The sequence below is a fragment of the Oreochromis aureus genome, linkage group 3, assembly GCF_013358895.1.
Source record: "Oreochromis aureus strain Israel breed Guangdong linkage group 3, ZZ_aureus, whole genome shotgun sequence".
NCBI lineage: Eukaryota > Metazoa > Chordata > Actinopteri > Cichliformes > Cichlidae > Oreochromis > Oreochromis aureus.
The window spans coordinates 8,039,163-8,064,135 of NC_052944.1; the positions used below are offsets into that span (position 1 = coordinate 8,039,163).

Below are 24,973 nucleotides of genomic sequence, written 5' to 3' on the forward strand. Positions count from 1 at the left end.
ATAGAGACTTCTGTTTAGGTATCATAATTCACAACACACTTTTTACATTAATTCTCAAAGTGTGGCGCTCTGAAAACTAATTTTCCAAAAGGTATTCCATTATTTGCTGTTTTGGACACTTTCGAATCTACATAGTTATTCAGTCAGGTTTGAGATTATTCTAATTAGGACCTCATAGATTAAAGGTGACCAGTCAGAGCACTTTGTATTGACTTGAAATGTCTTGATGCATGCTCAATCATCCAGGTAAGTCGATCCCAAAAGGTTGATTCTGTTCGTCTGGATGTAGCGTTTTCAGTGGGAGAAACGTTTCATCACTCATCCAAGTGACTTCTTCAGTCTCAGCTGACTGCAGGTTTCCCCAACCGTATAAACAGTACATTTGCACAATAACTGAAACCCACTGAATCGACGAGGGGGCCTAAGGGTACATCTTTAGCCATCTTACAAAGCTGTGATTGCAGCCATTCCCCAACCCGGGGGTGATCGTGGCTCAAGAGTTGGGAGTTCGCCTTGTAATTGGAAGGTTGCCGGTTCGAGCTCCGGCTTGGACAGTCTCAGTCGTTGTGTCCTTGGGCAAGACACTTCACCCGTTGCCTACTGGTGGTGGTCAGAGGGCCCGGTGGCGCCAGTGTCTGGCAGCCTCGCCTCTGTCAGTGCGCCCCAGGGCGGCTGTGGCTACAATGTAGCTTGCCATCACCAGTGTATGAATGGGTGGATGACTGGATGTGTAAAGTGCTTTGGGGTCCTTAGGGACTAGTAAAGCGCTATACAAACACAGGCCATTTACCATTTAACTCTCCCTGTTAATGGTACTCATGGCCTTTGATCAATGGTTATGACAATTTTCATTATAACGATCAAGGAACAGACCTCACAGGCCATTGTTCATTCAGTGGGCTGGTTTCAGTTTTTGTGAAAATGTACTATTTATAAGGTTGGGGATGAAAGTGACACATGCAGTAAATGTCCGCACACCTAGATCACTCACAGAACTGCCAGGTGTTGGGTTTCATTATAAGTAAACAAGTCAGGACTGCTAGTAAAGCTTTACCATTTACCGTTGACAGTGAGGCGTTGTTCTCTAAACCTGATATCTGCATGTAATGCTTGAAGTATTAGGAGGATTATCCCTTATAAGATAATGGGCCAGTCTACATTGACCTGACGAGTTTTCAATTCTTCTCACAGAAGCAAACACTCATGCACACATAACTTTACACATATGGGGACACACCAAGAGAGAACAACTTTGTCCCACAGTGGAGATTGTCCTCTACCATACCAGCTCATGTCTATTCTCCATGCAAATGGAATTGAACTATTGGCCTCTGCAGAGTGTACAGTACTGTACTGCATGGCAAGTCAATTATAGACAAGCCAAGATTAATTCTGCACACTATCACGAATAGAAATTCTTTTTCCATTTCAAGTGACAGCACTGCATGTTATCTGGGCAGCAAGAGTTTATCAGTAAAACAGACATAAAGCTGCAGCCTCAGCTGTAAGTGCAAACACAGCCGCAACTGAATAGATACACTGACAGATACAACATATACACAAATGTTGAAAGAGAAATAACTGAGGAGATGCAGGTTTCAGAAAAAAAACTTGCTCAGTTTTTCCTTACTAGTATTATGTATATAGAACTATCTCATAGTATAAGGCTCTTACTTTAACTTTGTTGTTTATTGCTTTTTTATTGTAGACTGTATTATTTTTATTTTTTATCCTGCTGCTTTAATGCAACAGTTTCTCTTGTGGGATCATTTAAGTATCTCTCTATCTACAGACTGCTGGAAAGTAAATGCAACAAAAGCCACAGTATAGGTGCCTCTGCCTCGACCCTTTGAGGCTGCCTAGATTATGGTTCCACTTTAGAGACATACAGTACAAAGAATGTATCAGTCAGGAGACAAGTTTTGTTTCAGGCAAAAAAAGGAGAAAGAAAATAGAAGTGTTCAGTATTTACTTAAGCTCGGGAGAAGATCATAATATCAATCATAATCTTTTCCTGAGACCTATGCAAAACCTGAAATCTCCACATGACTGTAATGCCAGAGATGGGTTCAGAATATGTGATTTTAATCCTGATAACACTCTATCTTAAAATAAAGTTTAAGCTAGGCTAAGCTATGAAATTTATCAGTATCACATCTTGAACACCCTGTGATAACAAAAAGACTATCTTGAGAAACATGTATTGTTCATTTTTTAATCCATCTATAAAAATGATGGCCTCTACGGTTGACTGACCAGCGGATAATCCTCCTTTTGAAGTTCAGTCACTGTTTTCTAGCCCACTCCTGCATTTGTCTCATGTTTTCGATATCATATAGCCCAGTGGTCAGGTTGCTGTTTGCATGTTCTCCCCATGTATTTGTGGGTTCTCTCCAGGTACTTTGGCTTCCTTCCACAGTCCAAAGGGTTATTGAGTGATTCTAAATTGCCCATAAGTGTGAATGTGAATGCACATGGTTTTCTGTCTCTCTGTGTTAGCCCTGAAACCAGTTTGCGGTTGCAGGGCTGGAATAGGGTCCAGACTTCCTGGATTGGACAAGCAGAGGAGAACAGATGGACTAAATGATCATGCAAATGCATATTGGCAAATTAGCATTTCCCCTCCCACAAATTGGCATTTCCCCTCCCACAACACAAATAGTATTTATTAAATGTGTACAAAATACTGTCTACTGTGTGGAAAGCTGAACGGGTTCAAATAGAACAAAGACAAAACAATAACCTGCAACATGAGACATTAAAATAGAATTTGAAACCATCAGAGGAGCAATTCCTGTATTCTCATTAATGCAGCAGTCAGATGTAATATTGAGAATATTAGGTGCTGTGGAATCTAACAAATGCATCAGACAAAATGGAGTGGATACGTGACAGGATTTAAAATTTAGTTTGAATAGAATGGAATAAGTAGTCTGAAATATGAGGGAAGATAAGTGACATTTATATAGCACAGTGTTTCAAAGTGTAAAATAAAAAAAATTCATGAACATGTATTCCTCTTTTACCTTGACAAATACGTAGTCATCCTGCACCAGCAGCGAGTTGTGATCAATTTTTCCGAGGAACTGTGCCGTCACCATTTTGTCCGAGCAGTTCTGAATGAGGCAGGTAACATACAGGTAGCCTGGAGTGAAATGCACAGCAACAGGACAGGAAACAGTGACACAGTCAGGAAACAGGAAGGGATAATTACTGCCAGAAATTTTAAACAAAACACATTGGCATTCTAGAATATCCTGTTATTAATTGCAATGCATCTTTGTCATTTCTCCCCCCACACCCTTGAACAGGTCCAGGCAGATCATGGACCCTCTCTGTGCTTTGCTCTGCCTGACGTCTCTTCCTGTTAAAAGGAAGTTCTTCCTTCCCACTGTCACCAAGGGCTTGCTTACAAGGGATGCCAGATGGTTGGTTTTCATTTTTGTTGGCTCATAAAGTCCCTCAACGGGACTATTTTGAATACACATTATAAAATTGAATGAAATATAGTTTAAAATATTTACTTTTTTATTATGACGTCTCAGCTACTTAATATCTGATGTGTTGAAATGTGTTGTAAAAATAAAGTAACTTAACTTGAATAGGTTGAATATTCACAGAGTTTTATGATTATTCAAACAGCGTTCACAGTAATGGTACCTATACTGTACATTGAAGCTAAATATGGCTTTTAGCTGACATAAAAAAAGCTGTGTAATCTATGTTAAGTAGAGAAAGTAAAAGAGAAAAGGCTGAGGAATGTGAATAGAATAGAATAGAATAGAATAGAATAGAATAGAATAGAATAGAATAGGAATAAGTATAAGCATAAGCTGAAGACTAACAGCCAGCCACAGAAAAGCAGAAGCTGCAGAGGGAGTGGAAGAAAATGTATGAGAGGAAAAACTAGGCGAAAAGAAAAATGGAGACATCATTTTCCAGACTATAGGATATGACAGCTTCCCCATAGACGTACAGCCGTTCTAGGATCCAAATGGCCAGGAGGGATTATCCTCACACAGGCACACAGAGAGGCTAGTGCATGGTGCAAAACTCAGCCACTATTGAATTTCAACCAGAAGCTGCATCAGCAGCATTGACTCCTGAAATTCAGCCGTTTTGTTCCCCCAAAGGTGAAAAGCTGGCAATAGAGAAAATACTCACACACACACAACTTCACACTCTCAAGCCTGCATCCACACATGTGCGAGGTTAGCAGATCAGATGCACTGGCTGAACCCACATTTTTGGTTTGACCTTCAGATGATTACATCAGATACCCGGAAATATCAGCTCAGATATAACTTGAAGAAGAAGTGGATGAGACATTCATCAAACTGACCTTGATCTTTCAAAAATACATGAAAATAAGATTGCTGTTTAGAACCTGAAAACACCAAATTGGAAAGCCTCTTACAGGACTCACTGAAACTTCAAATCACCAACTGGCAAATAGAATTTATGCTTACTTCTCACACATGTTTAACATTAAAAAATAGATGATAGAAAATAGAATCAAAGAATTTGTGGTTCTGGACAGATATCTCAGATGTCATTCTTGGAATCTGCTGAAGCCATTTGTCCACTGTCTCTAGTTCCTCTCTGAGCCCTGGTATTGGCATTTTTTTCATTCTTCTTGTGCTTCTTCTTCCTGATGTTGCTATCACTTGGTATCGCTACATCTAACACTACGACTGTCTTCCTCTGCTTGTCCACCACCACTATTTATGGAAGCTCCACAGAATCTTACCTTGGTCATTCTCAACCACCTTTTGGGGCATATCTCATTTTGACTTTGGAACTTCCTTGCTCCACTTGGCACAGATGTTCCTGTACTATGCAAATCACTTTGTTATGGCGTTCCATGTATGCCTGGAAGCCCCGAGGTCAAAATGGGAGACACCCCCAAGGGTGGTGGAGAATGACCGAGCTAAGGTCCTGTGAAACTTCCAGATACAGATGGACAAAATGGTGGTGGCTAAATAACCAGACATAGTGGTGGTAGACAAACAGAAGAAGACGGCCATAGTGATAGATGTAGCAATACCGAATGACAGCAACATCACAAAGAAGGAACACGAGAAACTTGAAAAATACCAAGGGCTCAGAAAAGAGCTTGAGAAGATGTGAAGGGTGAAGGTAACAGTGGTCCCAGTGGTAACCAGAGCACTATAGGTGCTGTGACTCCCAAGCTAGGCGAGTGGTTCCAGCAGATCCCAGGAACAACATCGGAGATCTCTGTCCAGAAGAGTGCAGTCCTAGGAAGAGCTAAGATACTGCGCAGGACCCTCAAGCTCCCAGGCCTCTGGTAGAGGACCAGAACTTGAAGGATAAGGAATTTTCACAGTTAAATTTTTTTAACGCAATTAACGCATCTAGAGTGCAGAATGACTCAAAATTCCTCAAATGTTTCTGTCAACGCATTTCGAGCAGTTTGTCCAAGTAGAGTTACCTTAGCACATGCACAAATAGGCAATAGATCTGGTAGTGACGGGCAGCTGACCCAAACAACTCAATTTGGAAGATGATAAATGCACATTGGCCCTCTCGATGGAGGGTCAATGAAATTTGAGTATTAAAAAAATAACAAGATGGAACAGTCGACCTACATAAAGTATTATACACATTGTGCAAGAAGGAATTTTCTTTTCACTGAAGCACTTCCACCTTAAAATATCACATTGACGTAAAGCATACGTTAGTCGGGGATGCTGCTAGGACTTTGGCTAACGCATCAATGAGCTTGCGACAAACCACTAACGGAGCATCGGGGACTCAGTATATGAGGTGCCGTAAGGGACATTATTACTGAAACGCTCTCACACACACTACTGAAACGCTCTCACACACACTACTGAAACGCTCTCACACAGACTACTGAAATTTTACCTCTCACACACACTACTGAAACGCTCTCACACACACTACTGAAATTTTACCTCTCACACACACTACTGAAACGCTCTCACACACACTACTAAAACGCTCTCACACAGACTACTGAAATTTTACCTCTCACACACACTACTGAAACGCTCTCACACATACTACTGAAACGCTCTCACACACACTACTGAAACGCTCTCACACACACTACTGAAATTTTACCTCTCACACACACTACTGAAACGCTCTCACACACACTACTGAAATTTTACCTCTCACACACACTACTGAAACGCTCTCACACAGACTACTGAAATTTTACCTCTCACACACACTACTGAAACGCTCTCACACACACTACTGAAACGCTCTCACACACACTACTGAAATTTTACCTCTCACACACACTACTGAAACGCTCTCACACACACTACTAAAACGCTCTCACACAGACTACTGAAATTTTACCTCTCACACACACTACTGAAACGCTCTCACACACACTACTGAAATTTTACCTCTCACACACACTACTGAAACGCTCTCACACAGACTACTGAAATTTTACCTCTCACACACACTACTGAAATTTTACCTCTCACACACACTACTGAAACGCTCTCACACACACTACTAAAACGCTCTCACACAGACTACTGAAATTTTACCTCTCACACACACTACTGAAACGCTCTCACACACACTACTGAAATTTTACCTCTCACACACACTACTGAAACGCCTCTCACACACTACTAAAAAACTCTCTCACACAGACTACTGAAATTTTACCTCTCACACACACTACTGAAATGCTCTCACACACACTACTGAAACGCTCTCACACACACTACTGAAATTTTACCTCTCACACACACTACTGAAACGCTCTCACACAGACTACTGAAATTTTACCTCTCACACACACTACTGAAATTTTACCTCTCACACACACTACTGAAACGCTCTCACACAGACTACTGAAATTTTACCTCTCACACACTACTGAAAAACGCTCTCACACACACTACTGAAATTTTACCTCTCACACACACTACTGAAACGCTCTCACACACACTACTGAAACGCTCTCACACACACTACTAAAACGCCTCACACAGACTACTGAAATTTTACCTCTCACACACACTACTGAAACGCTCTCACACACACACTACTGAAACGCTCTCACACACACTACTGAAATTTTACCTCTCACACACACTACTGAAACGCTCACACACACACTACTAAAACGCTCTCACACAGACTACTGAAATTTTACCTCTCACACACACTACTGAAACGCTCTCACACACACTACTGAAATTTTACCTCTCACACACTACTGAAACGCTCTCACACAGACTACTGAAATTTTACCTCTCACACACACTACTGAAATTTTACCTCTCACACACACTACTGAAACGCTCTCACACACACTACTAAAACGCTCTCACACAGACTACTGAAATTTTACCTCTCACACACACTACTGAAACGCTCTCACACACACTACTGAAACGCTCTCACACACACTACTGAAATTTTACCTCTCACACACACTACTGAAACGCTCTCACACACACTACTAAAACGCTCTCACACAGACTACTGAAATTTTACCTCTCACACACACTACTGAAATGCTCTCACACACACTACTGAAACGCTCTCACACACACTACTGAAATTTTACCTCTCACACACTACTGAAACGCTCTCACACAGACTACTGAAATTTTACCTCTCACACACACTACTGAAATTTTACCTCTCACACACACTACTGAAACGCTCTCACACACACTACTGAAACGCTCTCACACAGACTACTGAAATTTTACCTCTCACACACACTACTGAAACGCTCTCACACACACTACTGAAACGCTCTCACACACACTACTGAAATTTTACCTCTCACACACACTACTGAAACGCTCTCACACACACTACTAAAACGCTCTCACACAGACTACTGAAATTTTACCTCTCACACACACTACTGAAATGCTCTCACACACACTACTGAAACGCTCTCACACACACTACTGAAATTTTACCTCTCACACACACTACTGAAACGCTCTCACACAGACTACTGAAATTTTACCTCTCACACACACTACTGAAATTTTACCTCTCACACACACTACTGAAACGCTCTCACACACACTACTGAAATTTTGCCTCTCACACACACTACTGAAAAACCAAAGCATTTCAGTTGAACAGGAAGGCGTTTCAGTTGAACAGGAAGGCATTTCAGTATAACAGGAAGGCGTTTCAGTTGAACAGGAAGGCGTTTCAGTTGAACAGGAAGGCGTTTCAGTGAAACAGGAAGGCGTTTCAGTTGAACAGGAAGGCGTTTCAGTTGAACAGGAAGGCGTTTCAGTTGAACAGGCAGTTAATTCTTGACAAGGAAACTGAAGGAAAAAGTGGTAGATTTCAAACAAACCACTACACAGATGTCTACTCAGCAACCTGCTAGTTAGGGGTGGGTTTTTATAATCGATTTATGATTAAAATCGATTCTGGCTTGGATAACATGAAATCGATTCATTAAACTCCTGAATCGATTTTTTAATATAAATTTATTTTGCCCGAAATGCCAGAATCTCAGGTGAAACCTCACAAAATTTCAACAACCACCAAACAGCTAAGACAGTAAATGAGAGCAGGTACACGGATTCTGCACAAACACACAGCGCGACCAGCGGATCAGAATCAGTGAGATGTCGCCTTTCTCACCCGACGGCACGGACACGGTCGGGCTGAAAGCCGACAGCTCGCTGATTCTGATCTGTCGGCGGTCCGCTTTGTTTTCACGCCGTTTTTGCGCCGATTCTAAAGCTGTTAGTTTTATCTCTCTCCAAACAATATTGACTGAACCAGCAGCAAAAGAAGATCCAAACTACGCTTCACATAAACATCGTCATGAATTCCCTCTGACATTTACTGTTTTGCTTCCACCACGATAAAATCACACATCATGCACAGCTCTCTCTCTCTCTCTCTCTGTACTTCAAGAACAGTTTCCCATCTAAAAATCAGTTTTCTGCATTATTCGCTTGCTTGTTATGCACAAGTCTACTGTTGTTTACAGCGCTGTCGGACGCTGTTTTGTTTTTTTTTCGTTTCTAATAAAACCGCTGGAACATCAGAGGTAACGTTCATATGTTGATTAATGGTTTTCTTTCGTTTTTGATGTACTGCAGAATATTTTTTATAAAATCCCAGGCCAGGAAAAATCACCTTCATGTTTTTCTGTGTTTTATCTTCAGCTACTTTGACACAAAGGCATCTGCTGTGAGGCTTACACCTTTGATAAAGTCTTGTGTGTGTCAGCTTCCTTTTTATAGATACAAAAATATTGTGGCGAGCTCAGACAAGGAGGAGACAGCGGTTTCCTTCGATCTTGCTTTCGGTGAGCTAGCCCGGAAGCACAGCCGTTTATTTTAACTGCCAGAGGAACAGAAGCCGCTAGCCAACTGCTCAGCGTGGCAGAAGCAGAACAACAACAACAACACAAAAAGGCGCTCTCTCACCGGAAACACACCGTCGCAGAGAGAGCGTCACCTGTAACCATGGCAACATGACAACAGAACATAACTGTCTATAACAGAACCCCGAACACAGCCCTGACCCGCTACATAGCCCCCACCTAAGGGGTCAGTCGTCCCCGACAGCCCCATTACCCCACACAAAGTCCTGTAAGTGTCCAGGTGCCTTCTTCTGGCGCACCGGCCGGTCTCGACCGGCGGGGGAAAAGTCACTCGGATCAGAACCTGGGGTGTCACCAGCATCCCCTGCCCCGGCGTCCGTCGGAGCAAGCGGTCGATATGGTGAAAGCCTGTCCCGGTGCAACACCACCATGCGCCCCGGGCCCGGCATGCGGATACGGTACACCACTTCTGTTAGCCGCTCCACGACCTCCGCCGGCCCTTGCCAGTGACTGCACAGTTTGGGGGACACTCCTCTCTTGCGAACCGGGCAGTACACCCAAACCTTAGCACCAGGCACAAAAGCCTCCCCCCGGCACCTGGTGTCGTAGGCTCTTTTCTGCCGTACTCCGGCGCTGGCCTGGGCCTGGCGGGTGTAGTCGTGAACCACCTGCAGCCGCTCCCTCAGCCTCCTGTAGTAGTCCATCTCTGGCCCACCGTCAATCTCCGGCTCAGGGGGGGACCCAAACACCAGATCCACAGGCGTCCGGAGCTCCCGCCCAAACATCAAAGCGGCAGGCGTGCACTGGCTGGACTCCTGAACCGCAGTCCGATACGACCAAAGGACCAGGGGCAGATGTCGGTCCCAATCCCGCTGGTGGCGGCTGGTGAGAATGGCGAGCTGGGTAGCCAGTGTGCGGTTAAAACGCTCAACCAAGCCGTCGCTTTGCGGGTGGAGCGGTGTGGTTCTTGTCTTCTCCACCCCCATCTGCCGGCAAATCTCCCCGAAGACCTTCGATTCGAAGTTGCACCCCTGGTCACTGTGGAGCTCAGCCGGGACCCCGAAACGGGCGAACATCTCCTCCACCAGCCTCTCTGCCGTCGTTGTCGCACTCTGGTCCGGCACTGCGTAGGCCTCCGGCCACTTTGTGAAATAGTCCATCGCCACCAGCACGTACCGGTTCCCTGACTCCGTAACGGGGAAAGGCCCTAGGACGTCCACTCCCACTCGCTCCATCGGGGCCCCCACCAAGTACTGCTGAAGGGGGGCAGTGGAGCGTTGAGTGGGGCCCTTCTGCGCCGTGCAGGTGTCGCAGCAGTGCACGTAAAGTTCCACATCCCGTTGACAGCCAGGCCAGTAGAACCGTCCCCTGAGGCGGCGGAGAGTTTTGGCAGTCCCATAGTGGCCTGCCCCCACCGAGCCGTGGACAAGCTCAAGCACCTGCGACCGCAGCGCCCGAGGCACCAACAGCTGCAGGAGATCTCTGCCCTGACCGGGGGCCCGCCATCTCCGGTACAGGAGGCCGTCGTGGGTCTCCAGGTTGTTGTGCTGGGAGTAGTAGGCCTTCACCTCGGGCTCCTGACCCGACACCCCCGTCCAGTCTGGGCGTTGCGCCGCCTCCAGCCAGGCCCCCACCTGACCCAACGTCGCGTCGGCCTCCTGCTCCCGCTTCAGCTGCTGCGTTGTCAGCGGGAGCCACCCCCCTCCGCTGGCTGTGGCCTGAGCAGTAGCCACCCCCAGTGCCTCCTGGGCCCGCTCCTCCTGTCGCAGACAGTAGCGGCACTCGACGGCCAGGCAGGGCCGCCTGGAGAGGGCATCAGCGTTGCCATGCTGCCGACCTGCCCGATGCTGGATCTCGAAGTCGTAGCCCTGAAGGACCTCCAGCCAGCGGGCCACCTGACCTTCTGGGTGTTTGAAGTTCAGGAGCCAGGTCAGAGATGCATAGTCAGTGCGCAGGAGGAACCAGCAACCGTGCAGGTATGGCCGGAAGTGCCGCACCGCTAGCACTACGGCCAGCAGCTCCCGCCGGGTCACGCAGTAGTTCCTCTCGGCTCGCCCCCAGAGCACGGCTGAAGTATGCCACCACTGCACTCGGCCTCGCCCTGCTGGGAAAGGACCACCCGACTCCTACATTGCTAGCGTCAGTGTCCACAATGAAAGGTTGCCGGGCGTCGGGGTAGGCCAGAACTGGGGCTCTGGTGAGGGCCTCCTTCAGCTGTGCAAAAGCCGCAGCGCAGGCATCACCCCAGCCAAACGGCTGGCCCTTGTCAGTCAGGCGGTGGAGGGGGCTGGCTATCGTCGCGAACCCCTTGATGAACCGACGGTAGTAGGAGGCTAGGCCCAGGAAGCTCCGCAGTTCTTTGACGTTGGAGGGAGTCGGCCAGTCCCGGACCGCAGCCACCTTTGCGGAATCGGTGGCGATACCTTGAGCGCTGATCACATGGCCCAAGAACGTAGTCTCTCTCGCCAACAGCCGGCACTTCGCAGGGTTGAGCCGCAGCCCAGCTCGACGGATGGCGCTGAAGACCTCGCTCAGGTGAGACAGTGCACTGTCGAAGTCGCCACCGCGTACCAACAGGTCATCCAGGTACACAACGCAGCGGCTACGAGGGATGTTCACGAGCACCCTCTCCATCAGCCTCTCAAACGTCGCTGGCGCATTGCAGAGCCCAAATGGCATGAACCTGAACTGCCACAGGCCCTGTCCAATGGTGAATGCAGTCTTAGGCCTTGCTTCAGGGGCTAGCTCCACCTGCCAGTAGCCGCTGCGTAGGTCGAGGGAGCTGAACCAGCTGGAGCCGGTAACGTAATCCAGGGCCTCGTCGATCCGTGGAAGCGGGTACGAGTCCTTCTTGGTGACTGCATTGAGACGGCGAAAATCCACGCAGAACCTCGGGCTGCCATCCTTCTTCCCCACCAGGACCACGGGTGCCGCCCATGGGCTGTTGGACGGCTCGATCACCCCAGCCGCAGCCATCTCACGGATCTTTTCCTCTGCCACCTGCCGTTTGGAGAGGGGCAGCCGGTGTGGGCGCAGACGGATGGGTTGAGCAGAGCCGGTGTCGATGGTGTGCTGGACCAGCCCGTCTGCCTGCAGTCTCTTTGTCACTGGCGGCAAAGATGTCCACATTCTCGTCCAGGAGGCACCTCAACCGCTGGCGCTGGTCAACGTTGAGACCTACGCTGCTGCGCTGCCACAGGTCACCAACAGCCTCGGTTGTCTCGGTCGAGGGAGATTTGTCGGGCTGAGAGGCCGGGGCTGAGGTGAGTAGAGATGACCCGGAGCCACCGGCACCCGAAATCTGCTGAGCGGCAGCCGCCCGACGCCTGTCTCGTCTGGCTCGGGTTCCCTCCGCTCCCTGCTTTTGACCGCACTGGAGGGCAAGAGTCTCTGTGCCAAGAGTGATAGCCCGCTTTGCGGTGTCGGCGCAGGCCCCCAGCGGTCAGCAGATCAAGGCCGATGATGCACTGGTCTTGAATGTCAGCAAGCCAGAAGTCGTGCACCAGCTCCAGATCCTTCACTCGGATCTGCAACGGTTTCTTCCCCCGCATATCAGTTCTCTCCCCCGTCACTGTCATCAGCTGGGTGTCGGTGGGCGACCAACCCTTCACCAATGACCCGGACGTTCCAGGGAGCACGCCAGGTCGTATCAGGGAAATGGTAGACCCCGTGTCCACCAGGGCCCGGCATGGCTGGCCCTCAACACAGCAGCTCAGGTAGAGTCCCTTGAGGTGCCCAACCCGGCCCACCACCATGCATCGTCCTTGGAGGGGGACAGGAAGCTGGGGCGGTGGTCCCCTCGCTACACCGCTCCCACCCCGTTTCCCTGAGGCTTCGTAGTTCTGGCCGTCGGGGCAGGTGCTGGGCAGACACGCGCCACGTGGCCAGGCTCATTGCACCGGTAACAGCGGTCGGTGGGTCGACGAGGACGCCTCCGGGGCACTGAGGGCTGCAGCTGGCATATCTCCGCGACCTCCCCCTCCCCGTCGCAATCTGCGGCTCTGATTTGGGGGTAGTTTGGGGGGGGCACCTGCTGGTTAGGTGGCGAGGCGAGCACCAGCTCGGCCCTTTCAGCCTCAAGGAGCGCCTCACGGAGAGTTTGAGGCATGGCCAGGCGGACGTGTTGGCGTAGTCGCTCTGGAAAAAGTCCTCGCAGGAAAGCATGCAGGCTAAGCTCCTCACGGGCTGCTGCTGGAAACTCTGGGTAGCCACGACGAGCATACAGCAACACATCCGCTGCAAAGGTGCCCAGGCTCTCCCCCGGCCTACGGCTCCGGTTGGTCAGCTGCTCCCTGCTCTGATCAGTGGAGTGCCACTGCCCAAATCGCCTCTCGAGTGCTATGGTGAGGGCCTGGAGCTCACGCTGCTCTGACGCGGCAAGGTCAAGGAGTACCTGTAGTGCATCTCCTTCCAATGCTAGCGCTAGGTGTGTAGCAGCCTCTTCGTCGCTCCAGCCATTATGTCTCGCGGCTAGCCGTACTTGTGAGAGGTAGGGCTCTAGCGGGGTTAGCCCGTTATATTTCGGTACCTTAGCTGGCGTTGCAGGCATCACTGCTCGCTGTCGGGGGCCCGGTGTGTCAGCCGACGGAGACAGCCCATGAAGCATTGCCCTAGCATCTGTCGCGACGGGCCGCCGCCGCGGTGCGCTCGCGCCGTCGGGACCCGTCGGGGGACTTATATGGCCGCTCGCTTCCTCTCTCCTCGATCGCCAGCTTCCCAAGCAGCGGATGCTCTCCTCGACAGCTTGCTCCAGCCTCCGAATGTCTCTCTCCATTATGGCGAGGGTGAGCAATCCCACTTCTGACACCAATGTGGCGAGCTCAGACAAGGAGGAGACAGCAGTTTCGTTCGGTCTTGCTTTCGGCGAGCTAGCCCGGAAGCACAGCCGTTTATTTTAACTGCCAGAGGAACAGAAGCCGCTAGCCAACTGCTCAGCGCGGCAGAAGCAGAACAACAACAACAACACAAAAAGGCGCTCTCTCACCAGAAACACACCGTCGCAGAGAGAGCGTCACCTGTAACCATGGCAACATGACAACAGAACATAACTGTCTATAACAGAACCCCGAACACAGCCCTGACCCGCTACAATATGTAAATGTACTGATCTGAATTATAATATTTCTGACTGTCAAAATTTCCCAGAATCAAATCGAATTGAATTGAATCGAATCAAATCGTGGATCAAATCGATTCTGGACCTTGTGAATCGGAATCGAATTGATTCTAGAAATCAGTGACGATACCCAGCCCTACTGCTAGTAGCCTAAGTGAAACAGCTGCATTACTTAACAATATATTAGCCTCAGCATAAGTCAAAATTTAGAACAGCAGGAGACGGGCATTATCCTGGTTATTTTTTTGGCATATGTGCTTTTTGTCTTTTTTAGCAAAGAAAAAAGTATCTTAAAATCATCAATAAAACCAGGGAGAGAAGGCTTAGCGTTCCTCCATTTAGCACAATGGATACGATATTTACTCAAAAGTATGATGATGTTAATAATGTCTGAGACACCCAATGCTAGATGATCCATATAAAAAATTATGATGTAATTCAAATAGTGGCACATCATTAATATTTAGGAAATCCATTTTTTTAAGTTGCACCAAATGCATTGTGTGATAGGGCATAGGAAAAAAAGATGTTCTAGGGTTTCATTTTCATCAGTACAAAAGAACACTGATCCACCTCAAAGCCAAATCTCTTTTTTTTTAGAAATTCTGCCACAGGATTAATTTTGTTTATTACTTTAAAGTTTGTTTCTTTAACTTTAGGTAGAATAGGCTATTTCATAAATTTTTAGTATGCTTTATCCAGTGTATATGAAATAACTAAATTAGAACCATGCAATGTAACCATTCTGTTGTAACTATGAAATATTTTGTCTTTGAAGAAACTACTAATAAATTTCTTATTGCATTTTTATCAAACAGCTGACATTGCCCTAGCAATAAATTTGGGAGCACTGATGAGAAATTATTGTATATCATAAAATTTTTAATCAAATGAAGCAGAGGCAGTGGGACCAGTTCACAAAATTTGTTATATTCTCTTTGAGAACAGTTTAGACAATATTTTTCTGAAAAGTCTGTGTAACTTAGAATGACACCGTTATCATCCAACAAATATGTTAAGAATATAATCTTTTTGTTTAAACCAGTCACTCTTGAAAATTTATTTTTGATTAAGTGTTATTACCCTATTATTCCATAAGGTTGAATTATGGGAGAAGTTGTGGGTAAATCTCATTTTCCCAAAATGCAAAGTCTGTTTTGGAAAGTTTGATATCTTTATGGGGATTTTATTTAACGCAAAATCACATTTCAAAATAAAGTCTAATCCTCCTATTTTGTTAAACAAGGATCATGGGATGTGGAGCTAAGTAGAGTCTGGCTGTGACAGACAAGATTTTAACCGTTTAATTCTAAGGGTGCCAACCATAAATTCTAATTCTGGAGTTTTGATACCACCTTTATTGTATTCCTTCACAAGCTGAGATATTTCAATGTAATGGGTTTTATTCCTCCACAAAAATTCGAAAATAACTGTATTAGCCTTATTAAGGCTTTTAGAGGAGATATATAGAGAGTGACAAGGATAAATCAATTTGGAGATGCCTTCAGCTTTAGATAGGATTTTTCTGCCAAAAATAGCGAGGTCTCTGATTAACCAGTGGCTAAGTGATTTCTTCATCTCCATGATACAGTTAGAAATATTGGTGTCTTTTCTGCTAATTGGGTTTTTTAGATATTATCAGCCCTATATATTTAACTTTAGATTCAACTCTTACTAAAGCTATTGAGGAGTCAGAGCTTGTATGAATCGGGAGAAGTTCACATTTTTTGATACTGAGAGATAAACGAGAAGCTTTAGAGAAAATTTAGTTTTCTCTACCACGTATTTATCTTTTAAAAAAATAGATGTATCATCTGTGAATTGACTTATTTTGAAGTCTTTATTAAAATTGATATTCCTTGTCGTTAGAATTTTTGATTAACAGTGTTAACAACTGAGTTGCCAATATAAAAAGCTTAGGGGAAACAGGACATACTTGCCAAATTCCCTGCTGCACCTTGAATCCATTCCTTGATTCAAGGAAGCTAAAATATTGTTAAGTAATGCGGCTGCTTCACTTAGGCTACAAGCACAGCCGTCCCCAACCCCCAATTCCTGGACCAGTACCGGTCTGTGAGTCGTTTGGTACCGGGTCACAAGAGTTGAGGCTTGAGTTTGAAATTTTTGGTTTACAGGGTATTTATCATTTTTTAATTTTTATATCGTTTACATGGCGCAAAAAAGGTTGGGGACCGCTGTACTAGCAGGTTGCTGAGTAGACATCCTTGTAGTGTTTTGAAATATACCACTTTTTCCATCAGTTTCCTTGTCAGGAAACAACTTCCTGTTCAGCGGAAATGCCTCTGGTTTCAGTGGCGTGCGTGAGTGCATTTCAGTAGTGTGTGTGAGAGCGTTTAAGTAGTGTGTGTGAGAGCATTTCAGTAGTGTGTGTGTGAGAGCGTTTCAGTAGTGTGTGTGTGAGGTAAAATTTCAGTAGTGTGTGTGAGAGCGTTTCAGTAGTGTGTGTGAGAGCATTTCAGTAGTGTGTGTGAGAGCGTTTCAGTAGTGTGTGTGAGAGCGTTTCAGTAGTGTGTGTGAGAGGTAAAATTTCAGTAGTGTGTGTGAGAGCGTTTCAGTAGTGTGTGTGAAAGCGTTTCAGTAGTGTTTGTGAGAGCGTTTCAGTAGTGTGTGTGAGAGCGTTTCAGTAGTGTGTGTGAGAGTGTTTCAGTAGTGTGTGTGAGAGGTAAAATTTCAGTAGTGTGTGTGAGAGCGTTTCAGTAGTGTGTGTGAGAGCGTTTCAGTAGTGTGTGTGAGAGGTAAAATTTCAGTAGTGTGTGTGAGAGCGTTTCAGTAGTGTGTGTGAGAGCGTTTCAGTAATAATGTCCCTTACGGCACCTCATATCAGTAAGTCTACCTCAGAAATATTGACTGATACAATTGCCAAGTGGATTGCAACAAACTGCAGATCAATTAATATCGTTGAGAACACGCGCTTTACGTAGCTTTGGTTCCTCTTTTCAAGGACTTGAAGTGCCTCCCCAAGAGTGACAGAGAGAGTGGATAAATGTTTAGAGTTTTTTGTTAACATGAATGTTCAAGATGTTCAATAAACATGTTAAGTGCATATATTTTCCCTTCTTTCTCGTGTTTGTTTGCTCATGCAAAATGAAATGCGATTAATATAGAATAAAAATGAATGATATTTAATCGTGATTAATCAAAATTAATCCACTGTAAACCTGTGATGAATCTGATTAAACATTTTAATTGTTTGACAGCACTAATATATATTGTAGCGTCCCTCCAACAGAAGACACAGACGATCAGCATTCCGGTTACTGGTGTTTATTCAGAATAGTAACATGGGCTACTGTGGGCCGTAGCCAACGCCAAAACAACAGGGAAAAAGCGTGCTCTCCAGCAACAAAAACAATCCCCCTCTCTCCTCCTTTCTTCCGCCACACACACCCCCTTCTCTAACCCCCGCCCCCCGAACACTCTCAGCCAACCACACACATGCTCTCCTCCAGACTCTCTGTCATTGGTAGCTGATCTAATTGACAGGCCAACCGGCCTCTAGACTACTGCACATTCAAGGACACTCAGTAAATCACCATGCTGCGGGTGTGGTCCAACTATGCCATAAGTAACTGGCAATTCTGAACACAAAACACTGATAACACAAAAGTCAACTAACTTGTAACCCGTCCGTTACACTACCTCGACCCCTCAAAGTCCCTCGCCCACGAGGGCGGATAAAGTCTCTCAGATGGCCTGGTGGTCTATGGTGCCTCCTTGGGCGAAGGCGCCTGGATGGAGGTGGGGGAGGGGTCACGTCCGAAGTGGCTGTGGGCCCAGGGCTCACAGGGCTCACAGTAGAGGCTGTCACAATGGTGGTGGCAGCGTCTGCAGGGGTGGAGTCCAGGTCTGTCTGCGGCCCACCCTGTTGTGTCAGTGCGGTGGCTGCACCCCGATAGGGGGCCAGTCGGTGCAGGGCGACCCTCCGTCCCCTTGGGGGCAGTTGTACCCTATACACCACTTCCCCCAGACGTTCCAGAACCTTACAGGGTCCAACCCAGTCACTGCTCAGCTTAGTGCATCTGCCCTTTTTCCTCTGGGGGTTGTACACCCAGACCAGTTCCCCCACGTTAAAATGTCGGCCTCTGGAATGGACGTCGTAGTTCCTCTTCTGCCGTGCCCCCGAACTTATCAGTTTTCTCCTAGCAAAGTCATGAGCAGACTCCATGCGATCCTGGAGCTTCCTTGCATAGTCAGGACCTGGTTGGTCCCCATCAGCATCGGGGGGTCGGCCCATCATCATCTCCGCTGGAGTCCTGATCTCCCTGGCCAACATCAAGAGGGCAGGGGAGCACGAAGTGGAGTCTTGGACCGCCGAACGATATGCTATGAGGACCAGGGGAACATGACTGTCCCAGTCACGTTGGTGTTTAGCCATCACTAGCGCCGTTGCTCTGCCAGTGTACGGTTAAATCTCTCAACGAGTCCATCACTCTGTGGGTGGAGTGGTGTTGTACGGGTCTTATGGGAGCCTAGTTTCTCGCACATGGCCGCGAACACACGAGACTCAAAGTTCCTGCCCTGGTCTGTGTGGATTACTTCAGGCACCCCAAATCTGCTGAACATCCCCTCCACCAGAGCATCCACAATTGTCTCGGCCTCTTGGTCAGGTAAACTGTATGCCTCTGGCCACTTTGTGAAATAATCCATAGCTGTGAGGATATAGCGGTTTCCCCTTTCTGTGCGGGGAAAAGGACCCAGGATGTCCATCCCCACCCTCTCCATAGGGTACCCTGCCTGAAACTGTTGCAGTTGGGCATGGGATTTGGCTGTGGGTCCCTTCCGTGCTGTACAGCTGTCACAGCGGCGGCAAAAGTCCTCTACGTCCCGTCTATGTTGGGCCCAATAGAACCCCTGCCGGAGACGGCGGAGTGTTTTGGTGACACCAAAGTGGCCAGACCCTGGGGCCCCATGCACTGCACGAAGCACCATCTCCTGCAGGGACAACCAACTGCCACTTCATCTCGCCCGTAGCCGGTTCCTTCCAGCCCCTTTGTAGCACTCCATCGTGCCGCCGCAAGGCATTAAACATGGACCAAAGTCCCTTTGTGGCCCGTGACAACATGGCGATTTCCTCCCATTGGCGTTGTCGCTGTTCCTCAATCCACCCAAGCACTGGCTTGATGTCAGCATCCTCCTCCTGTTGATGTCTCCACTCCGTTGCATCCACAGCAACCAGCCTCTGACAGGATGGCCGTTCCTCCACCCCCGTCACAGCACACTTTACATCGGGCACCAATTGGTCCTCCTCCTGAGCTTCCTTCCTCTCACAGTAGTGGCATCTGTCCTGGGCACAGGGTCTGCGGGAAAGCGCATCTCCGTTCCTGTGCTGGGCCCCAGGTCTGTGCACAACCTCGAAATCATAAGCCTGCAGCTCCTCAATCCAGCGTGCTAGCTGCCCCTCTGGCTCCTTAAAAGACATGAGCCACTGCAAGGCAGCATGGTCCGTTCTGACCGTAAAGTGGAGGCCCCCAAGGTAATACTTAAAGTGGCGTATGGCACATACCACTGCGAGCAGCTATTGTGTCACAAGGCGGGGCCTTGTGACACAATAGCGGCGTTCAGCTTTGTTGAAGGCCCGACTATGGTATGCCACCACTTTCTCCCCGCCGGGTGTCACCTGGGCTAGCACTGCACCAGATCCGACACTGCTGGCATCTGTGTCAAGGACAAAGGGCAGAGTGGGGTCAGGTGGAGAGAGCACTGGGGCCCCAACTAGGGCTTCCTGCAGTGAGGTGAAAGCTACCTGGCAGCCTGCTGTCCACTGGAAGGTCACACCCTTTTGGAGCAGGTGGAACAGTGGCGCGGCTATGCAGGAGAAACCCCTTACAAACCGTCTGTAGTACGACGCCAAGCCCAGGAAGCTCTTTAACTCCTGCACAGATCTTGGGGTGGGCCAGTCCTTCACAGCTTGGATCTTATCATCCATGGTGCCGACCCCCCCGGCCCCCAGTCGGTGGCCCAGGAACGCAACCTCACGTCGCATTAAGCAGCATTTCCTTGGGTTGAGTTTTAACCCTGCTGCCAATACCCTCTCCAGGACCCGTCTGAGGGCCCCAAGGGCAGCGTGGAAAGAAGCACCATGGACCAAGACGTCGTCCAGGTACACCACGCATTCTCCGCAGGGAATTCCAGTGAGCACATTATCCATGAGTCTCTCAAATGTGGCAGGGGCATTGCAGAGGCCGAAAGGAAGAACATTAAATTGCCATAAGCCTCGGCTGGTAATAAATGCAGTCTTTGGTCTGGCATCTGTTGCGAGGGGTACCTGCCAGTACCCGCTGCGTAGGTCTAGGGAGGAGAACCATGAGGATCCTGCCACAGTGTCAAGGGTCTCATCTATACGCGGTAAAGGATATGGGTCCTTCTTTGTCACCTTATTCAAAGGCCGGAAATCTACGCAGAACCGCCATTCATTCTTCACCTTCTTTGGAACCATAACAACCGGGGAGGCCCAGGGGCTGGTGGATGGTTCAATGAGTCCAGCACGCTGCATCTCTCGCAGAGCCCTCTCCGCTGCAGCCTGTCTGGCCAGGGGGAGGCATCTAGGCCTCATCCGAATGGGCTGTGCATCTCCAGTATCGATGTCATGTTGAATGAGGTCAGTGCGGCCCATATCATCCTCTGAGAAGGAGAAGCAGTCCTTGAAGTCCAGCAGCAGCTGCCAGAGCAGGCCCTGCTCGCTAGCAGTCAGTGATAGGTTTGTAGCATAAACCTATTCGCTGGAACATTCAGGACAATTTGCTACACAGCAGAAACAAGACACAAGCAGGCAAAGTTCTTTGTAGTACTCATGCATGAGGGAGGCCTGCCTGGAGCCAAGTGTCGTTCCACCCACTTGACCACCATCAGACTCTCAGCCAGGTTCCCCATAGCACTCCTTTTATTGTGGTTACTTGAATATGCATAGGGTCATTAACATATAACGGCTTACTATATGATCCACCCGGATCAGGGAAACGACATGGGGTCTGCATAGCCGGGACGATGCAGGACCCTGGGGCTGTGTCCCAACCTCCTGTTCCGGGAGGAACAACCCGGCTCAGGGCCCACGGGGGTGCACAGCACCCCTGCGGAGCTGTGGATGGACAGGTGGACCGGCTTGTTTTGTTGGGCAGGACTTGGGTTGGCAGCTGCTGGTATGCCCCATTAGTTGTGAATGGACTATGCTGCTCAGCCCTGGTGGATACCGGGTCTTCAGCGACAGTTTTAAGACCTGATGTGGTGGGAAGGGGGGATCACATCCTCCCTACCATGGTGAAGCTGCAGACTGTGACGGGAGAGCGGGCCCCCATGCTAGGGGAAGCACTGCTCACCCTGAGTGTGGGGAGGAAGTCAGTCCGCTGCTCTGTATGGGTTGCAGACCTGGAAGACTGTATACTGGGGCTGGATGTACTCAGGGCACTGGACTGCGTTATTGACACGAGGGGGGGGGGCGCTCTCGTTCCCTGACGGTGGTGTTGTTCGGATGTTGAGGCGGCCACCCCAACCTGATCACCCTGCAGCCCATGCCCTTTCTGAGCGGGCAGCCGACTCCTCCCCAGACCTGACTGGTAGTCCGGCCGCCCCCAAGGACCCACTTACACTGACCTCAACTGCACCCCATGCTGCTTCATGCCCTCCCCTTCTCCCTAAGGAACCGCCGGACAAGTGCGGGAGAGTTTCAGCGGTGAGGAGGGTGTGGGAGGAGAACTGCGATGGACTGACTGATGGGTTTAGATTTTATTATTGTCATTTGTATTAAGAAATATCTAACCATATATGCTTAGAGGTGTATAATCGATTGTGTAGTGATAGGAGGTTTGATCCTTAATAGTCTGCAACGGCATTGTGTGCATTCCAGAGTGTTCTGGTTTTCACACCCACACTCTGGGAGCATGGGAGAGGTTGTACCTTGTCTTATTGTTTTATGGTAGGATAAACTTATCTGTATCTGTCTTAGGCTAAGTGCCTTTTGTTTAGATGGACGGCTCTGGGGAGTCTTCCTGGGGTCACAGTTTGACCCCCCACACACATATACACACACACACACGCACACACACACACACACACACACACACACACACACACACACACACAAGGTATTCTTTGTTCACATGTATACCGTTGCAGACTATTAAGGATCAAACCTCCTATCACTACACAATCGATTATACACCTCTAAGCATATATGATTAGATATTTCTTAATACAAATGACAATAATAAAATCTAAACCCATCAGTCAGTCCATCGCAGTTCTCCTCCAGCGGTTCCTTAGGGAGAAGGGGAGGGCATGAAGCAGCATGGGGTGCAGTTGAGGTCAGTGTAAGTGGGTCCTTGGGGGCGGCCGGACTACCAGTCAGGTCTGGGGAGGAGTCGGCTGCCCGCTCAGAAAGGGCATGGGCTGCAGGGTGATCAGGTTGGGGTGGCCGCCTCAACATCCGAACAACACCACCGTCAGGGAACGAGAGCGTCCCCCCCCCTCGTGTCAATAACGCAGTCCAGTGCCCTGAGTACATCCAGCCCCAGTATACAGTCTTCCAGGTCTGCAACCCATACAGAGCAGTGGACTGACTTCCTCCCCACACTCAGGGTGAGCAGTGCTTCCCCTAGCATGGGGGCCCGCTCTCCCGTCACAGTCTGCAGCTTCACCATGGTAGGGAGGATGTGATCCCCCCTTCCCACCACATCAGGTCTTAAAACTGTTGCTGAAGACCCGGTATCCACCAGGGCTGAGCAGCATAGTCCATTCACAACTAATGGGGCATACCAGCAGCTGCCAACCCAAGTCCTGCCCAACAAAACAAGCCGGTCCACCTGTCCATCCACAGCTCCGCAGGGGCGCTGTGCACCCCCGTGGGCCCTGAGCTGGGTTGTTCCTCCCGGAACAGGAGGTCGGGACACAGCCCCAGGGTCCTGCATCGTCCCGGCTATGCAGACCCCATGTCATTTCCCTGATCCGGGTGGGCGTGGGGACAGTCTCGGGCTAGGTGACCCGGCCACCCACATCCCCAGCAGACCCTCGGCCCTCTTCTCGGCCTTTGTTCCCCACGTAGCGTGACAGCTCTCACCAATTGGGTCAATCCCTCCGCCCATGCGGGTTCTGCGGCGCCCGGCGCAGTCCTCCTGTAGCCCCCGTCTGCGGTGGCCTGGTCAGCTCAGTCAGGGGTTTAGCAGCCCCAGCGCACAGTAACTCTCTCTCTGTAGCCAGCTCCAGGGCCTCCTGAAGGGATTTGGGGTGAGCTAACAGTGTCTGGATCCGCAGCTCATCAGGAAGCAGGGCCTGGAGGAAGTGGTCACAAGCTAATTTGCCCTGGATGGTGGGGGGCATGTGGGCATAGGTGCGGTGGACCAGCCCCTCAATGTCATTAGCTAGGTCCCTAATGGATTCTCCTGGTTGGCGGCGGCGGCTGCACAGTTCGGAGCGCAGCAGGCTCGGAGCAGGGCAAGAACCAAACCGCCTCTTCAGAGCCCCGACCGAAGCATCATAATCCCCCCTGCCCTCTGGGCTCAAAAGCAGCAAGTTAGACAGGGCATTGCCAGTAAGGCACATAGCTAGCTGCAGGGATTTCTCTTCAGCAGACCACCCACCAGCCCTGGCCAACAGTTCAAATTGTGCATGAAAAGCTTCCCAGTCAGCCTTGCCATCATACCTGGGGGTCTTCATGGAAGCGTGGAAAGTGCCTCTATGCGTTGGCGTGTCTCTCTCCACCCTCTCAGCTGCTGCAGAAGTCCCCAAAGAGCTCCGTCGGCCACCCGAACGGCGAGAGGATGCAAAGCCAGCTTCTCTCACCATATCCCTGGTCGTTTGTCTCACCCGCTCTCTGTGTTCCGCGAACCTCCGGTCCCCGGCGGAGTAGTCGTGTCCGTGAGCTTCTGCTGTAGGTTCTCGCTTGATCTTGGAGTAATCCATCAGAAGCATTCCCCAAAGTCCCGCAAAAATCTCCAGCGTCCACAGCCGATGCCGTGAGTCGGGGAGGCATGAGCGCAGATAACTCCGGAGGCGAAGCTTCACTTTCACTTCTGACACCAGTGTAGCGTCCCTCTGACAGAAGACACAGACGATCGGCGTTCCGGTTACTGGTGTTTATTCAGAATAGTAACACGGGTTACTGTGGGCCGTAGCCAACACCAAAACAACAGGGGAAAAGCGCGCTCTCCAGCAACAAAAACAATCCCCCTCTCTCCTCCTTTCTTCCGCCACACACACCCCCTTCTCTAACCCCCGCCCCCTGAACATTCTCAGCCAACCACACACATGCTCTCCTCCAGACTCTCTGTCATTGGTAGCTGATCTGATTGACAGGCCAACCGGCCTCTAGACTACTGCACATTCAAGGACACTCAGTAAATCACCATGCTGCGGGTGTGGTCCAACTATGCCATAAGTAACTGGCAATTCTGAACACAAAACACTGATAACACAAAAGTCAACTAACTTGTAACCCAGTTTGTTAGAATATTATATATTAGTGTATACTTACATAGGGATGGGTACCGATATGGCACCGGTTCTGACAT

At 48.9% G+C, this 24,973-nt stretch overlaps 1 protein-coding gene across 7 annotated transcripts in view; it reads right to left on the reverse strand.

The window, feature by feature from the left end:
• sorcs2 (sortilin-related VPS10 domain containing receptor 2) overlaps positions 1 to 24,973 on the reverse strand; it is a 377,677-nt gene that overhangs the window by 54,447 nt on the left and 298,257 nt on the right. For all 7 annotated transcript variants that reach the window (XM_039609304.1, XM_039609303.1, XM_039609302.1 and 4 more), the window contains one exon: positions 3,027 to 3,145. In XM_039609304.1, coding sequence (XP_039465238.1) covers positions 3,027 to 3,145 — 119 coding nt within the window. The remainder of the gene's footprint in view (positions 1 to 3,026; positions 3,146 to 24,973) is intronic.